Below are 21,918 nucleotides of genomic sequence, written 5' to 3'. Positions count from 1 at the left end.
CCCACATTTTGCTAAAAAACAGAGGATTCTTATAGTTGCCAAGAGAAGCCCTGAGTCGGGATGGGCAGGTTTGCGGCCCAGCGCTGTCTGAGGGGTGAGGTGAGATTCGGTCCCCAGCTGCCATGACTGTTTGTGTCCACCCCTCAGACCTCACGGCACCTCAGGGGTGCCCAGTCTGCTGGGCCCGATGGAGCTGGGTCTGGGGGCAGCGAGAGCCCACTCAGGTGGAGAGCTAGGCCGGGCCCAGCCGGGCTCAACCCCGCATCCCCATGTCTCCTGTGTCAGCAGGTGGGATCTTTATCACTTTGCCACCTGGGAAGCGCCCTATCGACTCTGGGCTGGCCCTTCTTCCCACCCTTCATCTCCGTGCTCCAGAGGGCCTCGCCTCCACGGCTGTGGCCTGAGCAAGGCAGAGCCCCTTCCCCAGCACAGCGGGGCCAGCACGAGGTGACCGACAGTCCCCACCCTTCCCTGGAGGGAGGCGTGACTCCATTTCCAAGGCCAGAGCCCCTGGGCAGGCTCGCAGCACTCTTGGCGGGAAGAGGACACAGGCTTCGACAGCCATTGAAACCTTTTGTTGGCTGACCCCCTTCCCCAGCACCTGGCCAGGATGTCCCACATCTTCACCAGCTTGCCGGCAAACCCCAGGAATGCTCTGCAGGGCCTCGTTCACTCACGCATTCGTGCATTCCACACACACACCACCCCCAAGCACCAGCTGTATGCTACACAGACACACCCCGAGCACCAGCTGTGTGCATACACACACACCCCGAGCACTGGCGTGTGACACCGGTATCACACACACACACACACACACACACACACACACCCCGAGCACTGGCTGTATGAAACCAGTATCACAACAAACACCCTCGAGCACCAGCTGCATGACACCAGTATCACACCCACACACACCCCCTGAGCACTGGCTGTATGACACCGGTATCTCACACACATCCCGAGCACCAGCTGTATGCCACACACCACACCCTGAGCACCGGCTGTATGCCACCGGTATCACACATACACATACACACACCCAAGCACTGGCTGTATGACACCGGTATCACACACACACACACCCTGAGCACCAGCTGTATGACACCAGTATCAAACACACACACACCCTGAGCACCAGCTGTATGGCACCAATATCTCACACACACACACACACACACACACCCTGAGCACCAGCTGTATGACACCAGTATCACGCACACCCTCGAGCACCAGCTGCATGACACCGGTATCACAGCCACACACACACCCCGAGCACTGGCTGTATGACACCAGTATCTCACACACACCCCGAGCACCAGCTGTATGCCACACACACACACCACATCCTGAGCACCGGCTGTATGCCACCCGTATCACACACACATACCCTCGAGCACCAGCTGCATGACACTGGTATCTCACACACACACACACACACACATCCTGAGCACCAGCTGCATGACACCGATATCTCACACTCACACACACCCTGAGCACCAGCTGTATGACACCAGTATCACACACACACAAGCACTGGCTGTATGACACTGATATCACACACACACACACACACACACCCTAAGCACCAGCTGTGTGACACTGATATCACACACACACACACACATACACACCCTGAGCACCAGCTACATGACACTGGTATCACACACAGACACACACACACACCCTGAGCACCAGCTGCATGACACCAATATCTCATACACATACACAACCCCCCGAGCACTGGCTGTATGACACCAGTATCACACACACACACACACACCCTCGAGCACCAGCTGCATGACACCGATATCACACACACACACACCCAAGCACTGGCTGTATGACACTGATATCACACACACACACACACACACCCCTGAGCACTAGCTGTATGACACCAGTATCACACACACACACCCTGAGCACCAGCTGTATGACACCAGTATCTCACACACACACACACACCTGAGCACTGGCTGTATGACACCGGTATCACACACACTCACACACACACACCCTGAGCACCAGCTGCATGACACCGGTATCTCACACACACATACACACCCAAGCATTGGCTGTATGACACCGATATCACACACACACACCCAAGCACTGGCTGTATGACACTGATATCACACACACACACACCCTGAGCACCAGCTACATGACACCAGTATCACACACACACACACCCGAGCACCAGCTGCATGACACCGGTATCACACACACACATATCCGAGTACTGGCTGCATGACACCAGTATCACACACAACTCTCGAGCACCAGCTGTGTGCCAGGCTCTGACCTGGGTATAATCCAAACCAAGCATGCTGCCCATAGGCAGCTTGCAGTCTCGGGTGGGGTGGGGGTGGGGGTAGGAGATGGATAAGTGACCAGACGGTGAGCGGGGGCCCAGCGGGGCAGAGCAGGTGAGACCTTCCCGCAGCCTAGAGCAGGCAGGGAGAGCTTCCTGGAGGAAGTGCCATCTGGGACCTGCAGTCGTCCAGGCAGAGGGGGGAGAGGTGCCCCCATAGAGAGCACAGGGCGTAAGCAAATGCCTGGGTCTTGGGACAGGAAAGGCCAGAGGAGGGTCCACCCACATTTTCTGGGAACAGGAAAGAGTTTTCCGTTCAGCCAGAACCCTGGATGTCCTTCAGTCCAAAGTCACGGTCAAGGCTGGTGTCCAAATGAGTGAGTGTCCAGGCAGGAGTCGCCTGGCTTTACCAGAGGGCTGCTTCAGTGGGCACCTGGCCATTCATGCTGGACCATCCCTGGAAGCCACATGGTGCCCGAGAGAGGGCTGGGATCTCAAGTGCGGGTGTGAGGTCCCCCGTCCTCCCTGCCGTGTGGCCTTGGGCAGGCCTGGCTCTCCTTCTGAGCCATTGTGATGACCTGCCTGAGGACCCAGCAGTGCTGAGGATACACAGACCGCCTCCCCTGCAGGCCCCAGTCTTAACTCAGAAAGCGGGTGGGTTTGGGACAGGGTGGAGGGGTGAGGAGAACCGGCTTCATGCTGCGGCAGGCTCCTCGCACAGACCTGGGGAGTCGGGGGGAGCTGGGCTGGGCCTCCATGCACCGTCCGCCTGGTGGGTGCCCCGGCCACTCAGGTGGCGAGGGCCTTGGCCTCTGAGGACCAGCTGACAATGGGGAAAACCAGTCACCAGTTCCACAGACCACAGAGCAACATGCCTGAGCAGCCTGAGAAAAACGTTTTATTAGCAACAGCTGCCCGCTGAGTCCTGGCTCTGCAGACAGAACAAGGGGGACCAGACCTCACACAAAGCTCCCGGGGCTGCCTGGTGCAGGGACCGAGCAGGCGGGCGCCTGACGGCTGTGCCTGGGTCCCAGGCCTGCAGGTCAGCCTGCACAGCAGGGAGAGCTGACTGAGGAGGGGTGGGGTGCAGGAGTGGGTGTCAGGCAGACACAGGGGCGCCCTGAGGACACGGGGCGGTGGGGAAAGGCTGGAAGGGAAGCCGGGGTGGCCCCACCAACCAAATGCACAGACGGCCCCAAGCCAACACATCCTTATCCCCGCCGCTTTCTGGCTTTGACCCTCAGGTCAACCTGGCCGTGGCCGGGCGGGTGCCCGGACCTCCCCTCGTGGCCCGCCGCCGGGCGGGGAGGCCCTGGCCGTGCTGGGGGGTGGTAGCCCCCTGGGTCCAGACCCTCGCACTCCCCTCCGCCACCTCTAGCTCCTGCAGGGGCCCCTGGGAGCTCTTGGCAGGTTGGCGCCGCCCCCCCGGGGTGGTTGCGAGGCACCAGCTATGTGAGCAGGCCCCGCGTGAGCCTCAGCACGGCCTCGTAAGCCACGAACACCACCATGTTGACGGGGAAGGCACGGCAGCAGTTGAGCAGCAGCCCCTTGAAGAGCACGCGCGGCCCCTCCTCCCGAACGCTGGTCAGCACGCAGTGCAGGAGGCCGCGGTACCGCTGGCGGCCCTGGCCGTCCGCCTGCAGGCGCGCCTTGATCACGTCCATGGGGGTGGCCACAGCCCAGGCCAGTGCCCCGGCACAGCCACCGGCCACCAGCACGCCCGAGACATCTGCGGGGAGAGCGTACGGACGGGCGCCTGGGTTAGAAGCCGCGCCGGGGAGACTGGGCAGGGTGGGGCAGGGCCTGTTCTGACCCGTCTTGGGGGCCACAAGCGTCCCACCTGGGGGCCCTGGGGCCAGCGTGGCCTCAACCCGTCTCCTCTCCAGGCTGCAATGCCAGCTGGGCTGACCAGCCCCCTGCATACCCTAACCTGCACCGTCCAGGGACCCAGCCACCCCCCCCAACTCACCTGGCCGGCTTTGGCCGGTGGGAGTCAGCCACTCACAGAGGATGGCATACGAGAGAAAGTAGGTGGCAAAGGAGTGCCCGTCCCGGAAGAGCAGGGCTGAGCTGCCCTTGTAGAGGCCGCGCAGCCCCTCCTCCCGAGCTACCGTGGCCAGGCAGTGCAGCGGCCCCCGGAACCTGGGCCCGGGGCAGGTGGGAGGCACGGCCGAGGGCACTGACGGCCCCGAGGCTGAGGGCCGCCGCCGCTGCTGCACCTGAGTCTGCGTCTGCAGGCGGACCTTAGCCACCTCGGTGGGTGAGGTCAGGAACACCTGGGGGAGGGAGGCACGGTGAGGAGGCAGCGCCGCCGGGAGCCCTGCCCTGGGGCTCCCTTAGCCTGCATGGCCCACAGTGCTCTCCAAGGGAGCGTGAGCCCCGGGAAGCCCCGTGCTGGCCCACGGGCCACGGTGGGGCGGGTGCGAAGCTGGATCTGCCACCCGGCTGAAGCCAGCCCTTCCTTCAGCTGCGCATCCCCGCCAGCAGAGCGCCCGCCACACAGCAGGTGTCGGGTTAGTGTGACTCCAGTTCATGCAAGTTCAGTCACACCATCCATCCGTTCGTGACTGCCGCTGCTCAGGCGCTCAGTCATCCCTGACGCTGTGAGACCCCACGGACTGTAGCCCGCCAGGCTCCTCTGTCCATGGGATTCTCCAGGCAAGAATACTGGAGTGGGTTGCCATTTCCTCCTCCAGGGGATCTTCCTGACCCAGGGATCAACATATTAATGTGTTATTTAACTAAGGTTAAGAGTAATGCAACACTTAATGTGAGCACCGACAATACTGACATATATTAATAACATAGGATCGTTTTACTCATACTATTGGCTGCCATCTCGTGGGTGCTCCCACCGGTTAGCCCCCCGGGCTGGGGGCTTCACATGTGTGACCTCAGCACACCTCTTACAGATGAAGAGACAGAAGCTCAGGCCCCCTAGCCTGCCCTCGGTTACCGAGGCAGCTGCATCCTCAGCCACAGCACCACCGCCCCCCCCACCCCCGCCTCCATCCACCTCACCCCTGCTGGGGTCCCCCCGGACCGCCTCTCCCCGCCCCTACTCACGCGGACGAGGCCAGAGGCAAACCCCGAGAGCGTGATGTCGGTCTTGGCAGGCTTGGCGTCGGCGCTGCCGTAGCGGACCCGGCAGATGTGCGCGAGGCAGTGGCGGTAGGTGCCGAAGGACACGGATGAGACCAGGGACACGGTGCACACAGGCAGCGAGAGGCCCCTGTAGAAGCCCCGCACCTGGCCGCAGGGGCAGAGGCCCAGGGGCCCAAGTCAGGCCGGAGGCCCAGCCAGCAGTGGGGCAGGTGGGACGGCTGCCCTTGGGGCCCCTGGACCAAGGAGCCGGCTCTCACCTCACCCCCCCAACCCCCGCCATGGGACCTCAGCATGGCGGCCTCAGTTTCCTCAGCTGTACAATGGGCCAGGCCCCACCGGGGGCTGTTGTGACGATAGTGGTGCTGAATTAGCAGCGTGGCCACTGCCCTTTCTCTTTCGCTCCCCTCTGGCCGGCACCGATTCCCAAGTTCACTTTGGCAAGTGTCCCTGAGACCCCTCCTCCAGATGGGCTCTGAGCTGGACCCCTGATGACTCTACTCAGCATTCTTTGGATGGGTCCCCCGCCTGGTGGGTCCTCCCCTGAGCTTTGAAGTCCCCAGATGTCCCCTGCAGACCCTCTCCTGGAGGCAGGAACTCACTCTGAGCGCCTCCTATGTGCCAGAACCCCAGCTCTCATCCTCAGAGGAATCCGGGGAGCTGGTACAGCTTATTCCCATTTGGAAAGCTCAGAGAGGAGCTCAGGATTGCCAGGCTGGCTGGTGAGTGGCAGCCCCGGAGTCCACCCACCTACCCATGACCCTGGCCCCAGGCCTACCCGCTCTCGGTGATACGTGTCCCGGACGCAGTCCCAGATGCCCGTGTACTTGGCCTCTGTCTGGATCCTGACCTGTGGGAGAAGTGGGCTTCAGGAAGGGGTGGCTCCAGGCCTGGGGCGAGGTCGGCAGGCCCCGGGGAAGGGCAAGAGCCAATCCCTGATGGTCACAGCCGTGCTGTGGGCAGAGCAGTGACAGTGACCCCCTTTAAGGTGAGCGACCTGAGTCTCAGCAGGGAAACGGGGGCACTGATGGTCCTGAGTACACAGGGGAGGTGGAGGGCAGAGACAGGGTCTGACCAGCAGGCTAGAAAGTTCTTCTGGCCATAGATGGGGACCTAAGCCCAGGCAATGACCGTACCTTCACCGTGTCCAGGGGGTAGCCCACAGCAACACCGCAGACACCTGTCAGAAAACCAGGGGGGCCAGTGAGGGGAGCAGGAGGCTGAGCCGCCTCAGCGAGGGAGGGCCCCTGACCACGCTCCCGCAGAGAGACCCCCACCGGGCTCTTCTTGTCCACACCACATCTCAACAGAGGGGGAGCACGACCCCCATTTTACAGATGAGCAAACTGAGGCTCAGAAGGGTAACGTGATGTCAGCCAGGCTGCCAGTAGTCTCTCCTTCCGAGTCTTGGCCCCCTGGACCCTCCTTCTGAGAGGCAAGGGTGCTCCACGGCCTCCCCTCCGGCATCACGTTCCGGAAGAATTGGTCCATTTGCTGGGCCCTGTCTCCTAGCCAGGCTGAGCTCACGCTCAAGCCTCAGTCTGTGAAGGGTCTGTCTGCAGGCAGGAGGCCAGTGTGCCTCGCAGCTGTGGGGGGTGACAGGGAGCACAGCCCAGGCAGAGGCTGGGGGCGGAGAAAGCCCGGGGCACCAGGCCTCCAAGAGGGATTGCTGGAAGCATAGGTTTGCATGAAACGGAGTAGAACTCGAGTCTTCCCGGATCAGGGCTCTCTGCCTCCTGCCACGAGGACAGGTGCCACCTTCTTTCCCTTTCTCCTCTCCTAACACCGGGGTCTCCAGGTCCAAGCCCCTGGCACTACCACACGGACGACAGAGAGTGGGCAGGTCCCTGGGGTTTCATCCCAGGAAGGGGGCTCAGTGAAGGCCACCTGAAAACAGTAAGGTGTGTGGGGGCTGTGCCCTATTTCTTATGTATCCCAGGACTCAGTAAATACGCATGAGTGAAATAATAAAGTGAATGAATGAACGAGTGAAGGAACAAAAAGAGTGAAGCCAAAACAATGACTCACTGACTTGAGAATTACCTTCCTCGACCCTTACACGTGGGCTTCCCAGGTGGCTCAGTGGTAAAGAACAAGCCTGCCATGCAGGAGACGTGGCAGGAACCACAGGTTCAACCCTTGGGTTGGAAAGGTCCCGTGGGGAAGAAAAAATGGCAGGCCACTCGTGCCTGGGAAATCCCATGGACAGAGGAGCCTGGCGGGCTACAGTCCATGGAGTTGCAAACAGTCGGACACAACTGAATGACTAAGCATGCACGCAGGCACAGCCCTTACGTATACCACACCAAACTCCTACTCATCCATCAAAACCCTGCCACACCATCACCTCCTCTAAGGAGCCTTCCCTGACCCCCATACTCAGGGCTGCCCCTGTGCCAGAAAACATGTTGGTCACATGGCTGTCGCAGGGCTTTGCCGCAATCCAGAACTCGAGTTCCTCAAGGAAAAGGCCCAGGTCTGCTTCCCCGTGTCCCAGAGCCAGGCACAGAGAGCAGGAGCCCTTTCCACCCAGGCCTTCCCAGGGCCCTGGTGCGAAGATGTGGGACTCGGGAGCCCTTCCTGCTGTGAGATCCGGGGCAGGTCAAGCCCTGGCTCCTTAGGGAGCTGATGACCAGGGAAGCCTCAGGCCCGGCCCCCCGCGGGAATGTCAGACAGCCCACTGGTAAGGCCGGGGCCCGGGTCATTCCCATTTCAGCACTGCCCACCCCTTCTGAAGAGAACACCCCGCGCTATTCCTAGAAGTATTGATGAGCAGCCCCTGCCGTTTCACAAGAGGACAGAGATCAAGGGCGCCTCACCCAAAATAGCCTGTGCAAGCCGAGCTGGGAGGAGCTGATCCCCTTCCTGGATGCGGCTTTCACAACAGCCTTCTCTCCAGAGGTGAAAATGGGCTGGAGGCCCAGCCAGGTGGGGACGGGCCCAGCCAGGTGGGGACGGGCCCACGGGTGCACACAGCCAGGGAGCCAAGGGGGTGCCAGGCTCATCCGGGACCCTCCCCCACCACACCTCTACCCTTGCTGTCGGTCCCCACCGCCCACCCTCTCCTGGAGTCTCTCGTCCCATCCTTCTCCATGCGCATGGCTCCCAGCCTCCCCCTGGCCAGGTGGAGAGACCACCCACCCTCTGCACCCCCACCCCTGCCCGCGCCTCAGCCTCCAGGCCGAGCCCCCCAGGCCGGAGCAGAGTCACCCCCACCCAGCTCCTCCTGGGCTCTGGGCCACCTGCCCCGTCATCTACGGGAAAAACTCCTCTCTCCTCCCAGCACCCGTGGCCCCCCGCCAGGCACCGGCCACTTCATGGAGGCCTCAAACCTCACTGCTGGCCCGGGGCAGAGCACCCCCTTCCAGCCCCCTCACCCCACCCAGTTCCCCCGGGAGCAACGGCCCCCTCTGAGGCCCCACGGTGCCCACTCTTACCTCCGATGGCTCCAGCAACAAAATCCATGGACAGCGCAGGTGGCGGGGAAGGCGTAGGGGTCAGGCTACCTGAGAGGTCGGTCTGGTGCCACCACCAGGGCGGCTTCCGAAGCTGCCCGCTGGCTCCTCGCAGACCTTAAATACCTGCGGTGGGGGCAGGGACAGGAAGCAGAGCTTGCTGACCAGTGGCCCCAGAGGCAAAGGCCGCACCGGGCTGCAGGCGGGTCAATGCCCACCTGGACTCCCTCCCACCTACCCCAAAGGACCCTTGTCCCAGTACCCTCAGGATCCAGGTGTCAGGAAGTAAGTGAAAGGCCACGGGTGACGTCAGATTCAGAAAGTATGATCACTACTCCCACCACCTGCAGGCCTGGATTTCAGACCACACCCTGGGGAGGCTCTGATGGCCCCCACCTCTACAAACCCAAGCTCAGCCCTTGTCCATCCCTGGGCCTCCCTGACTCCCCTGGAGTTGCTCCTGCCCGGGTAACCATCAGTGCTCCCTCACTTATTCATTCAATAAACACTCTCTGAGTTGAGGCTGCGCTCAGGCAGCCCAGTCCCATCTCCAGGGAGCTCCAGGTAGCAGGGAGGAAGTGGGGATGATGGGCCACCAATGACAAAGCCTCAGGGAGGCTGGCCAGGGCCACAGGCCAAGGTCTCCTCCACGTCCTTCGTACCACCCTGGGCCCCAATCCCTTTGCTGCTTCCACATCAGTCTCCACGTGCCCAGGGCTACAGCCAGATCCAACTCTGAGTCCCCAGCACCCAGCACGGATACAGCTCTGAGCAGGGCTCGCTGAGCAAGGGGACCAGGGACCAGGGCTCCCGACCTTGCCTCCAACCAAATCAGGGTACTCCTAAAGGGGAAGCCACTCCAGTAAGAGGCTGCTCACTGGGAACCACAGTAAAGGATGGTGAACTCTCCCTGGCTGTGCCCTCGTCTTTAGTTAACCTAGCCCTCCTCCTTCACCGTCTCAGGGCGTCCTTGTTACAGCCCCAGGAGGGAGGCAGGGCTGATGGTCCCATTTTACAGATGAAGCCAGTGAGGCCCAGAAAAAGGACTCATCCAGGGCCATGCAGGCAGCAGGGCCGGATTTGATCACCAGATACTTACCCAACCAGCTCCTGTCTGATGCCGCAGGCCAGGCCCTGAGACCCATGGGCCCTGCCCTCATGACTCACCCCCCATGTGACACCGGAACACAGCCCTTCATGGACACTGAAGTTCAGGGAGGCTGTGCACTTGCCCAGGGTCATACACAGTGCGTGTTCTGCCAACCTGGAAGCTGGCAGGACCAGGAGAGTTGTTGACACGGCAGCCCCCAGGCAGCCCCCTCCAGGCAGCCCTGGGGCAGGGGTCGTGTGTGGACAGCAGGCTGACCCTGAGCAGGTCACACTGACACGGGGGAACCCCGCCTCCTGCCCAGGAGTTTGTGGGGCGGGTGGGGGACACAGGCTGGCAGTGGCCGCTGCCACGACAGAGGACAAAGGGCAAGAAGCAGCCCATCCAAGGCCGGTCCTGAGGCCAACCTTGACCTTTGGAGAGATGCAGGCCAGCATCCGGTTAGGAGCCAGGCCGCCGCCCTCAGATCCCAGCCCCCAGACCTCGGGCAAGCCCTCAACTCCTCCATACCTCCATCTCTGCCTCCACGAGAGGAGGACAGCAAGCGCGTTGCGTCAGGGACCACTCGGGGCACGCTCCGGGTGTGTCCCTGGGGGAGTGGCTGGCAAACCGTGCAGGCTGTGTTAGTAGGAGCGCAGGTTCCGGAAGGAGGGAGCGGACAGGCCTATTCTGAGCAGGCCACGTCCAGCTGGGACACTACACTGCGGAGGCCAGTCCTTCAGATGGTGAGGGAACTTGAGGCATGCGGTCTAACTGAAGAAACAGGGAGCGGTCGAATCCCATGTTTCCTGCAGAATGTCGGCCCGGGCACCCGAGCCAGAGCCCAGGGACCACCCTGGGCACCTTTCCCCTGCACCCCGCATCCTCTGAGGCACCCAGTCCTGAGGGCAACCCCTTGACATTCACGTTCAGATCCACCCCCTCTACCCACCTGCACAGCCCCCAGCTTGGCCTCCCAACAGCCCACCCTGCCCATGCCCCCCACCCACGCCCCCACCATTCCCCCAACCATCCCTCCAACCATCCCCACAACCACCCCCCAACCATACCCCAACCACACCCCCAACCACCCCCCAACCATACCCCACAAACATGCCCCTCACCATCCCCCCATCCCCCAACCACCCTCCCAACCACCCCCAACCACACCCCAACCATACCCCCCAATCACCCCCCAACCACACCCCCAACCACCCCCCAACCATACCCCCCAATCACCCCCCAACCACACCCCCAACCACCCCCCAACCATACCCCCCAATCACCCCCCCAACCACACCCCCAACCACCCTCCCAACCACCCCCCTAACCACCTCCCAACCATACCCCCCACAATCCCCCCACCACCCCCTCAACCACCCAACTATACCCCCAACCACCCCCCACCATCCCACCAATCACCCTCCCAACCAACCCCTAACCACCCCCCAACCACACCCCAACCATCCACCCAACCATACCCCCCAACCATACCCACAACCATACCCCCCAACCATACTGCCAACCATACCCCCAAACCACATCCCCAACCACCCCACAACCATACCTTCCAACCACCCCCAGCCATGTCCCCAACCATTCCAACCACCCCCCAACCACCCTCCAACCACCCTCCCAACCACCCCCAACCACACCCCAACAACCCCCAACCATACCCCCAACCACACCCCTAACCACCCTCCCAACCACCCTCCCAACCACCCCCCCAACCACCCCCCAACCATACCCCCCAACCACCCCCCCAACCATACCCCCAACCACCCTCCCAACCACCCTCTCAACCACCCCACTAACCACCCCCCAACCATACCCCCAACCACCCCAACCACCCCCCAACCATACCCCCAACCACACCCCAACCACCCCCCAGCCATACCCCCAACCATACCCCTAACCACCCCCCCAACCATACCCCCAACCACCCTCCCAACCACCCTCTCAACCACCCCACTAACCACCCCCCAACCATACCCCCAACCACCCCAACCACCCCCCAACCATACCCCCAACCACACCCCAACCACCCCCCAGCCATACCCCCCAACCATACCCCCAACCACCCCCCAACCACGCCCCCACCGTCCCCCCAAACCACACTCCCCAACCATACCCCTAACCACACCCCCCATCCATACCCCCAAACACCTCCCAACCATGCCCCCAACCATCCCAACCACCCCCTAACTATCCCCCAACCATCCCCCCAATCATCCCAAGAATCCCCCCAACCACCCCAACCACCCCCCCAGCCATCCCCCAACTACCCCCCCGCCCGTACTTCCCCCCCACCCCACAAACACTTTGTGCGTACTGCATGCCACATCCTAGGCACCAGGCCACTTCCATAAACACAGCAGTAAACACAGGCAAAAGTCCCTTCCTTGTGGATCTTGTGATTCGGGGGAGGAGACAGACAACCAACACAAAAAATAATCTAAATAATGAGCCTGCCAGAGAGCAGCCTGTGCCAGTGAGAGTCGGAGCAGGCAGGGCTGGGATGGGGCTGTGAGGGCAGCCCTGGAGGTGGCGTTTCAGACAAGCGTGCTTTCTCGGTCACTGTCGCCAAGTTTCATGCGCCCTTTGCCTCCTGAACAAACGTGTCCAAGCTACCTTCGCCTCCTCACTGTAGAGGCTGCCCCGTGCAGGTCTGAACACGCCCCTAGCTCCGAGCTGCTGACAGGCAGGGCTGTGCTGCATCTGTCTCTGAGCCCACAGTGCCCAGCCCGCAGTGGGCACCCTGGGGGGAGTGGATGAATAAATGCGTGAAAAAAATGAGTCACTGAGTGGATGGGTGGATGGACAGACAGATGGTCAGAAGGACTGACAGACAGAACGACAGACAGAAGGATGGAAACGTGGATGGATGGGTGGGTGGGTAGATGCTGGATGATGGCTGGACAGACAGATGGATGAACCCAGGGCAGAGTCATCTGCTGGCACCTGACCCAGGACACAGCAAGGAAGCCCCCTGGTGGCAGGTGGGCAGGGGTTTGGGCTCAGGAGGGGTTGTGGCTCAACCCCCGCATGGTTTGGGGAAGACACTGGGCAGCCGGCTCAGCCTGGACTTGGCTCCTGGCTCCACCCCTCCAGCTGTGTGCCCTTGGGCCAGTGGTGCGAGCTTTCTGAGTCTTGCGTGCATGGCAGGAGTCAGAGCCCAGGGCACCCGCTGGGGCCACCCAGAAGGGTCACTGTTCCAAGCAGCAAGGTCGGCTTTTCGCTTTCGGCTTCCTCCTCCAACAGCGGGGCCTCACCCCGCGCGGCCCCAGGAGGCCCAAGGGAGGAGTTCTGAGCCATCCTGTAGGGGGAGACAGACAGGGCACAGATACCAGGGGCCCCCGGGACAAGGGGAAGCGGGGCGCAGGCATCACCGGACATGGTGGCGGGGGTTGAGGGGGAGCTGCAGGCCGAGGTGGTGCGGAGGAACCTGATATCCTAAAAGGCGTGCTTATGCTTTATAACAACAGGGATAAGTTCAAGTTACTAACAAGACAGCCAGACCAAAGAGACAAAGCCGGCATTGAGGCTAAGGCCCCGCCTCCCGGCAGGACGCAGGCAGACACCTCTTTTTTCACTATTTTGTGACTTGCTGCCTTTCCTTCTCAACCCGTCTGGGATGCCGTGCACCTGGGGACTCACGCCCCCTGTGCGTCCACAGTGCCCGTGGGGTGGACCAGGAGGCTGAGCCAGGCTGCCTGGGCGTAGCCCTCACCCTGAGGGTCTCTCTGTGAGGTCCCCTGGGGCCTTAGTGTCCTTGTCTGTAAAATGGCAGCTCTGTTGCCATCCCCTCCGTAAGGCTCTGAGAGGTCTAAAGGGTCAGCAGGCCCTGGGGTCCTGGAGCCACACCTGTAGCTCTGAGTATCACCGTTACGGGATTTCACGGGAGGCCCAGGGGTTAAGACTCCCTACGCAGGGTGGGCACAGGTTCTATCCCTGCTTAGGAAACGACCACCCCACATGCCGCATGAAATGAATAAATATCACTGTTACGATGTAACTTGCCGGTGATGTCAACAGGCAAGTGGGATATGCCTGTAAAATACAGAAAGTGCTCCAGGAATTATGCTTCGAGGTCTTGTGTTTCAGTGGGTACGTTCTCAGAGGGGAGTTCTCTGGGTCACACCCCTGAATGATTCACATCTGTTTACTTCTTTTTGGCTGGCCTGGGTCTTTGCTGTTGAGCCCAGGCTTTCTCTAGTTGCGGCCTAGTGGGGGCGGCTGTCTCTGTGGGTGGCTCCTCTTGTTGCAGGGCACCGGCTCCAGGCACACAGGCTCCGTAGGTGTGGCTCACAGGCTTACTGCCCTGTGGCATGCGGGATCTTCCTGGACCAGGAACCTAACTCGAGTCCCCTGCATTGGCAGGCAGATTCTTAGCCGCTAGACCACCAGGGAAATTCCCCTGAACTATTTTTACCTATCACGCACTTTGCCATTTTGGCAGGATTTGGAAGGGAAGGGGTGGGGGCAGTGGGACTTCCAGGCAATGAGTCCAGAGTGGGACACTGGGCCAGCTCCAGAGCGGGGCATTTCCAGAAAATGAGGCTCCTTGGAAAGACTTGGATGAGTTCAGGAGACTCCGGAGTCTTCCTGGCTCACTCTGTGACACTCTAAGCCTCCGTCTCTTCATCTGTAAAATGGGACAGGAGACCAATTTATACACTCAGGGGCTTGGCGCCTGCCACGCTCTACCTGCATCCCACAAGCCCCCACTGGGTGCTGCAGACCACACAGCCACAGGCGGGAGCTGAGGCTGCACCCACCTTCGGGTGGGGGAGCATCTCTGGGGTGTGACTGGTTTGCAAGGTGGATGACCACCCACCTCAGACCTCCCAGACACCCTGGCCTCCCTCTGACATCCTGAGGGGTTAGGGCCCTGGCTCCCAGGGTCTCAGGGTCACAAAGCATACAACAGGGCGTCCCCAGCTTGTGCCTCCACTGGGGCAACGGGGCCAACAGGAAGGGCTGCCCTCAGTTCCCCCGCCCCCATCCCCCCCAGGAGCAGTGTCTTCACATCTGAGCTCAGCACAGAGCTCCAGGCCCCTGGAGCCATCCCCGTGTTACAGACGAGGACACCGCAGGCCAGAGAGCAGCAGTGACAATTAGGGGAAGACCTGGAATTTGAGCCCAGTGCTGCCACGGGGGCCATTGATTAACATGACCCCGAGACTCAGTTTTCCTATCTGCAAACAGGGACGACAGCCACCTGAAGCAGGGCTAACGCAGGTAAGGACTGTGGGGGCTCCCCGGCACTGGTCATCTGACGGAGCAGAAGCGACCCTTGGAGTGCCAGCCAGCAGCCTCAGGCCTGGGCCAGCGGTCAGGTGCCTCCAGCCCTGCCCTGTCCCCACCCACTCCCTGGCCCGTCTCTTCCGTTCCCAGATGCCCAAGCCGTAACCTAAGCCCTTCCAGTTACTTCGTGCAGCCCCTCCTGTTTTCCAGGCCCCTGTGACCCCTTCAGCGATGCACAGGAGGCATCCTGGGGGCCCACTGGCTGGGAGGTTCTCTCCAGGACAAGGTAACCTCTGACACCACGAGACCCAAGGCCCCGGAGGGTGGAACTGAGGAATGAGACTCTGGTCAAGGCAGGGCCTGAGGCCTATCTGATCTGCTGATCTGGGAAGGGGAGCTATTGACCGCTGTCAATAATTCATTCCTTCATTCCAGCGCACACCTTCTTGTGCAAACCCCACACAGGGATCCAACAAAGATTCAGAGGCTTGCCCAGCCTCCCTGCAGCCCTGGCCTGCCTAGGGAGTACATTTTCTGGTACTGCCCGAGAAATTATCCCCATGCGGAGAAGCATTTGACACCAAACTCATCCTCTCACAAGTTCTGCGGGTCGGCACTCGGGACCAGCGTAGACGTGTGGCTCTGGCTCAGGGTCTCTCATGCTGTGGCCATCTGAAGCCATCTGGGGTTGCTGGAGGAACCCCCCTCCAGAGTGACACACTCACAGGGCTGTCGGCCGGAGGCCTCAGTTCCTGGCCTCATGAACCTCCCCACGGGACTGCCCGCACATCTGCACAAGAGGCCCAACGTCCCCCGCAGTCAGGGGTCCCAGAGAGAGCAAGGGGAAGGCCATCGGGCCTTCATGCAGCCATGGTGCTCCTGAAGGGGGAGATCCCAATCACAGGCAGAACTGGAGCGCCCGCCGGGGGGTGGGGGGGCATTCCCAGCATGGCCAAGACCCGCAGGCGCGCAGCACCGGGTAAGGCTGAGTAGATTGTCGGGATTGGGGGAGGCGCCTGGAACACCCCGGCTAAAGCATGTGGACCTGGCTCATTGGCGTGGGCACGGCACGTCCAGCGGAAGCGGTGGCCCGGTGGGGCAGAGGCTGGGGAAGGATGGGAGGCTGGGACAAAGTGTCACGGAGCCAACTGGGAAGCAAAGACAGGCACTTCTTTTTTATCTTTTATTTTTTTTGCCACACCGTGCAGCATGAGGAATCTTAGTTCCCTGACCAGGGATGGAACCCAGCACACTTTAACAGGAAGTGCCTGAGGGCACGTTCACCAAGGACCAACCCCTACACACACACCCAAGGAAAGGGTTCATCTGGGAGGTGAGCCTGCCCCCCCGACCCCCGCTGGGGGCAAGGCACAGGAACCAAGGGTCAGGCACCCAAGGGGCCCCAAGACGGGGCTGTGGTGGGGGCTCCAGGGGGCAGAGCCCAAAGCAACAGGACTGGAGATCGTGGCGTGGGCAGAGGGGTCCATGCCCCCTGCTGGGCCGCGGATGACTGCCCGAGGCTGGGCCGTCAGGACTGAGGAAGCCACAGGAGGAAGGAGGAACACAGAGCTAGCGAAGGCTCTGGAAGGGGAAGCTCGGGCTTGGATTCCAAGAACCACAGCAGGCTCCTGGGTTCCAGGAGGCCCTTCTCTCAGCCCTTTCTCTGTCCCCTCCAGCGCTCCCCAGGGCACCCGCCTGCCATCCCAACACACATTCCCTGCCCGGGGCAGCACCCCACCCACTCCCGCCCTGCTGCCAAATGCACCCACACAGCCTCACCCTGCCACCCCAACCCTGGCCCCGGGCAGGGGCACACTGCCCTGGGTGCCAGCTCACGCTGCCCGACAGCCCCAGAGCATCTGCTGGTCCAGGCATCCCCCCGCCATGACAGCGGGTACCCCCAGAGGGCACTGCCCCAGGGGCCTGACTCCATGAGGCCCGTGAGCAGCAAGCACACCCCGTGTCCGCGCTTGGCCGAGCCTCTCTGCCCTGACCAGTCGAGCCAACCCCAGCTGGGGTCCACCCCTGTGGCCTTCCGGGTCTGGGGCAGCCCGGGCAGATCCCTTTAACTCTATTTTTACACAGAAGCACTTGCGCATCTATTTTTATCACGCCCCTTCTTGAGTTTCTGGCTATCTCTCCCTCTGGCCGGAGCCTCCCTCGCTTCGGCCTTTCGGCCCACCCCCTCCACGGCCAAGTGCGTGCCGAGCGAGGCCACACCCGCCCTGGGGACTCGGCCCCAGGGACCATGGTGACTGCGTCCAACTGAATGAAGGTGCCAGAAACCCGAACGGCGTGGTGGCCCCTTTGGGGCTGACGAAACTCAACTGAGAGACATGAGCTCTGCAAAATCCACCCAACAGGAGAACGCTGAGCATCTCAGACTCGGGAGGGGCCACCAGGACAGGGACTGGCTATCCCCAGGGGTCTCAGGCCCTCCCCGCTTTGAGGCACAGAGCCGACTCACTCACCAGGGAGGCTGAGTCACTTCCAGAGTGGACCATACCTGAGGCCGGAGGGACATCCAGACGGAAGACGTTTATCCGCCGGGAGAAAGACCCGTAGGGCGGAGCCAGCTCATCAGCACCTAGTGCTGGGTCCAAGTGGACCCCCTGGCACAAAGCCCCACCCCACCGTGTTCCTTGCAGGGTCTTCCACACAGCCAGGAGGGCTGCAAGTGGAGACGAAAGCAAAACTGAGCCAGAGATCCCTGAACCTGTCCTGGGAGACGGTCTCCATCCCTGAAGAGGCCAGTTTCAAAGTAGGTTTTACCCCCACCTGCTCCCTGAGACCGAGGTGGGGCCTTGAAATCTGCACTTTTAGCTGTCTCCTGGGAGACTCCAATCCCAGAGGTCTGGGGGGGACCCGTGGCCACAGGGCAGGACAGTCCAGAGCCCAGGTCCCCTCACCCAGGGCTGCCTGCTCACCCCCTGCTGTGTGCCAGGCCCTGTTTAGTGTTACTTAAAGATGATAAGGTCCCGGCCTGGTGGAGCAAACATTCGAGAGGAAGAGAGGTTTTAAACATTTACAGGAACAGGCAGAGTCATTCTAGGAGCTGGGGGAGAACAGGGCATGGGTTGGGGTGGGGAGCTCCGCAGCCAAGCCCCTTTTGAGGAGCTGAGAGTTGAGCAGGGACTTGAGCCCTGGAGAGGACTATACCAGGCTGGGAAGAGGAGCGACCCCCTCCTCAGGGACACAGCCAGGGCAAAGGCCCTGGGGCAGAATGAGCTTGCAGTTGTGAGGGTTCCGCCAGGTACCTCGGGCTCTGAGCCTGGGTTTTATTCCAAGTGGGGGGTGTGGGAGGCAGTTAACAGCCACCCTCCCCACCGGTCTGTGCCCAGGAGCTTTGGAACCTGTTCCAGTGGCTCCCATCCTAAAACTACACCTGCCCTGGCACCCAGGCCTGCCCTGCCCACCCTCCAGCTGAGCCCAACTCCCCACAAGGTCTACACAGTGGGTGCCTCAGACCACCCCCTACCCCACTGGCCCTGAGACGTCTCGAACTCCAGCCTTGCTCCCCACCCAACCCCGGGGGCCAAATAACCTCCCACCATTGAATTCAGTAGATTCCAGGGTGAGAGACTGCTGTTACTAATTTTCCCACACCCAATCTGTCTTGTGTCAGGAATTACAAACACCCTGCAAAACAAAATCCCTGCCACATGCTCTCAGTGACCTGGCCTGACCCCTGGTGCCCTGTGGCATGTTTCCCCTTCTTGCTGTCCCCCTACTGCTCTGGCCTTGGGCCCCTCCCACTTCTTAAAGGCTGGGGTCTGAGCACCCCCTGCAAGGTGGCCTCCCCTGGGAGGGTAGGAGGGTCCTGGGGCCCTGTGGAACGTGAGAAGTTTGAAAAAGCAGACTACTGTAATCTTCTCAGGAAATGAAGCAGAACAGATATGGACCCCAGCGGCCGATGTAATGACGCAGGCCCATTGCCTACAAACTCATTTCCTTGGCTAAGGCATCTTCACTTCTTTTGGGTCTCCCTGCCAGCTGCGTGGGAGGCCCTGGAGACCAGGGAGGTGGGTCTGCCCTGTGCCCACTCCAGGTGCAGAGCACCACCCAAGTGAATGAATGATTCTCAGGCAGCAGGAATAACTTTTTTTAAATGCATGATTTCTTTTTTTTTAAGTTACTTGGTGGTGTCAGGTCCTAGTTGCATCTCTCGGGATCCTTGAGGCACACGGGCTCTCTAATTGCAGCGTGCCAACTTGCTTGGCCGTGGCATGTGGGATCTTAGTTCCCCCATCAGGGATCAAACCTGTGTCCCCTGGGTCGCAAGGTGGATTTCTAACCAGTGGAACCACCAAGAAGTCCTTGCATGAATCTTTAGGGAGGGACGGCTTTCAGGGTAGTCTCGTGGTTTAGTAAGCCAGCAGTACACACATCCCAGTGACCCCAGCCCCTAGCAGTGCCTGCCTTCGCCCCTTCCTCACTGCCTCCCCAAATGCTGTTTCCAGCAGACTCTGGGATGCACAGGCACCTGCCCTGGGGTGCTCCCGGTTGAAGGTCAACCCCCAGCACCCACCATGGGCACACCTGCCCCAGAGCCCACCCCTCTACTGCTCACCACTTGCTGGACCTCTGTCCCCAAACCCAACAAGCCTCAGCCTGAACACTGGCTCCCCCAGTCCAGCCCCTCTCCAAGTCCTCCCTGCAGGGTGCACAGCTCACCGCCTGCCTGACCTGCAGGATCCAGGATCCATCCCACCGCTACCTCTGCGGATCCCCCACCTGGATGCCTGCAGGGTCTGCTCAAATGCAGCTTTCCCCAAGGAGCTTTCTAAACACTGAGTGCTTATTGCGTACCAGGCTGTTGGGCTAGCCCAAGGACAGGAGTCAGGGCTCATGCAAGCTGCCCCAAGCACAACATTAAAGGCACTTGTGTTCTCTTTGTCTCCTTATTAATCGGTCCATAAGAATTTTCTGACTTACTGCCCTGTTAAGGTTCTTTACTCTCCTCTCAAACCTCCAAAAACAGATACGGAGGCTGCAAGCATCTGTGCTTTCCCCCTTGAGGCCTCAGCAACCCAGGGACCCCTGTTCCTAGAGGTGAGTCACCTGGATGTAGGTTGTCCAGTTTAATCTCCGTGACCTCGAGGCCTCTGGCCAACTCCCACCTGGGTTTTGGGTCTGGGCTTCTCCTAGGGCCCACATGCTTTCCTGGCTCATGAGTCTTGTCAGAGGCTGGTGATATTCAAACCCAGGCCTCCAGACCCCTAGTTCAGGGCCCACCAGCCATCACAAGCACTGGACTAGGAGTCAGCAGACCTGGGTTTGGGTCTCTGATCAGTGGATGTTCTCTTTAGATTCTAAGAATAAAAGGAAACCATGCAGAATCATTGGATTTAGAGTCGCCTCTGCTCACCACGATAGTTAATGCACCTGACAGGTATCCCCTAGTAGCAAGTATATATAATCTTTAAAACCTGTCCGTGAGGTATATATCCATGGTAACCTCCTTGTCGATTTCAGAAATAGTAACATGCAAATAAAAGAACTGTGTGATCTGCAACCCGGAAACACCGGACTGTGTGTCCTGATTGCAAGAGCATGAAGGAAGTTGGGCGAAGGCCTGAAGTTGTCATCTGACTCACGGTGAGGGAGAAAGCGCCAGGCCAAACCGAGTCCCAACCGGACAGTCCGGACTTCAGGAGGAGCTGGAGAAGGGCAAGAGGGAGTCTCTGACCCGGACGCTCCCCAGGGAGGGGTCCCTGGCCCCGGCCAATCCCAGGGATGGGGGAAAGCGGACGCAGAGCAGAGTCGGATTCTGCTCTTACTTAATCCACCCCCACCTCCCGCCGCCCAGCTACCTGCGTAAACCGGAGCCCAGCGCCCTCCCACTTGGCCTTCTCACATTCCCTCCCTTCCGCCAGGCGGTCCAGGCCCCGAGGCCTTCCAGAGCCGCGGCTTCGTGACCGCCCCCTCTGGCCACACCGCGCCCGATCTGGCCTCTCGCCCCGCGGTTCCAGGACGAGTCCAGGAACCTCCCCTCGGCACAGCTTTCCACGGCTCCCGCAAGTTTGCGCCCCGAGGTCCTGGCCACGCCCTTCGCGCCGTTGGCCAGGAGGCCGGGAGCCCCAAGCCCACCGGCCGGAGGGCGCACAGAGAGGGGGCGTGGCGGTGAAGATTCCCCCGAAGTGGCGTTCCACCGCTCGAGGAGTGTTACAATTAGTGTTCCAGCCTGCAGGCCTTGGAGGGTCCCGGCGCTCCACCTCCGTTAACCGCGGCGCGTCCCCATTATGCAAGCAAGGACCCTGAGCTTGGGCGGTGGAGTTGGGATCTGAACCCAGGCCCCAAGGATCCCAGGCTTCCGGTCCAGAGCTAGGGCACGCCACCCGCCGCCCCGCTGATCCGCGTCACGCACGCCGGGAAGTTCCCAGGCCGCGCCGGCCCGGAGCTCCCTGCACGCACCGGTCCCACCGTCCCGCCGCGGCGGCGCACGCCCGGTTTCCTCTCCGCCCGGGGCGGCGCGGGAGGGCGCAGGAAGCGCATTCTTTGTCTGCAGCGCCTCCGCGCCTCCCCCCGCCGCCGGCCGGCTACGTGGCCCCGCCCCGCCCCGCCCGCACCCTAGGTCCGCCCAGGTTCGCCCGGCCAATGAAGCGCCGCGGCGGCGCGCGGAGCCCGGGGCGTTGTCCGCTCCTCGCCCGCCCATTGGCTGAGACACCCCGCCCGAACCCCGGCCGGCCGGCCCGAGGGGCGGGACGCGC

The 21,918-nt window shown here is 61.3% G+C and overlaps 1 protein-coding gene across 1 annotated transcript; it reads right to left on the bottom strand.

Moving 5' to 3' along the window:
- Positions 1-3,765: 3,765 nt before the first annotated feature.
- On the bottom strand, positions 3,766-21,737 carry SLC25A47 (solute carrier family 25 member 47). The gene is made up of 8 exons (XM_052660051.1): positions 21,623-21,737; positions 20,806-20,868; positions 8,857-9,000; positions 6,556-6,599; positions 6,198-6,269; positions 5,384-5,566; positions 4,287-4,593; positions 3,766-4,046 (listed from the first exon to the last, which is right to left on the bottom strand). Exons 3-8 carry the CDS (start codon positions 8,882-8,884, stop codon positions 3,766-3,768), a joined length of 915 nt encoding a protein of 304 aa, XP_052516011.1. The 5' UTR covers positions 8,885-9,000; positions 20,806-20,868; positions 21,623-21,737.
- Between the last annotated feature and the right edge of the window lie 181 nt (positions 21,738-21,918).

The sequence above is a fragment of the Budorcas taxicolor genome, chromosome 21 (genome assembly GCF_023091745.1).
Source record: "Budorcas taxicolor isolate Tak-1 chromosome 21, Takin1.1, whole genome shotgun sequence".
Lineage (NCBI taxonomy): Eukaryota > Metazoa > Chordata > Mammalia > Artiodactyla > Bovidae > Budorcas > Budorcas taxicolor.
This window is presented reverse-complemented; position numbering and strand designations above follow the sequence as displayed.

What these genes read in the sequence shown, in the direction of transcription:
- SLC25A47 (XM_052660051.1), bottom strand. Translation starts at nt 8,884, where the DNA reads ATGGATTTTGTTGCTGGAGCCATCGGAG. An exon ending in TGTTGCTGGAGCCATCGGAG is followed by an intron (nt 6,600 to 8,856) that starts GTAAGAGTGGGC and finishes GTTTTCTGACAG; the next exon opens with GTGTCTGCGGTGTTGCTGTG. An exon ending in CACCGGCCAAAGCCGGCCAG is followed by an intron (nt 4,047 to 4,286) that starts GTGAGTTGGGGG and finishes CTCTCCCCGCAG; the next exon opens with ATGTCTCGGGCGTGCTGGTG.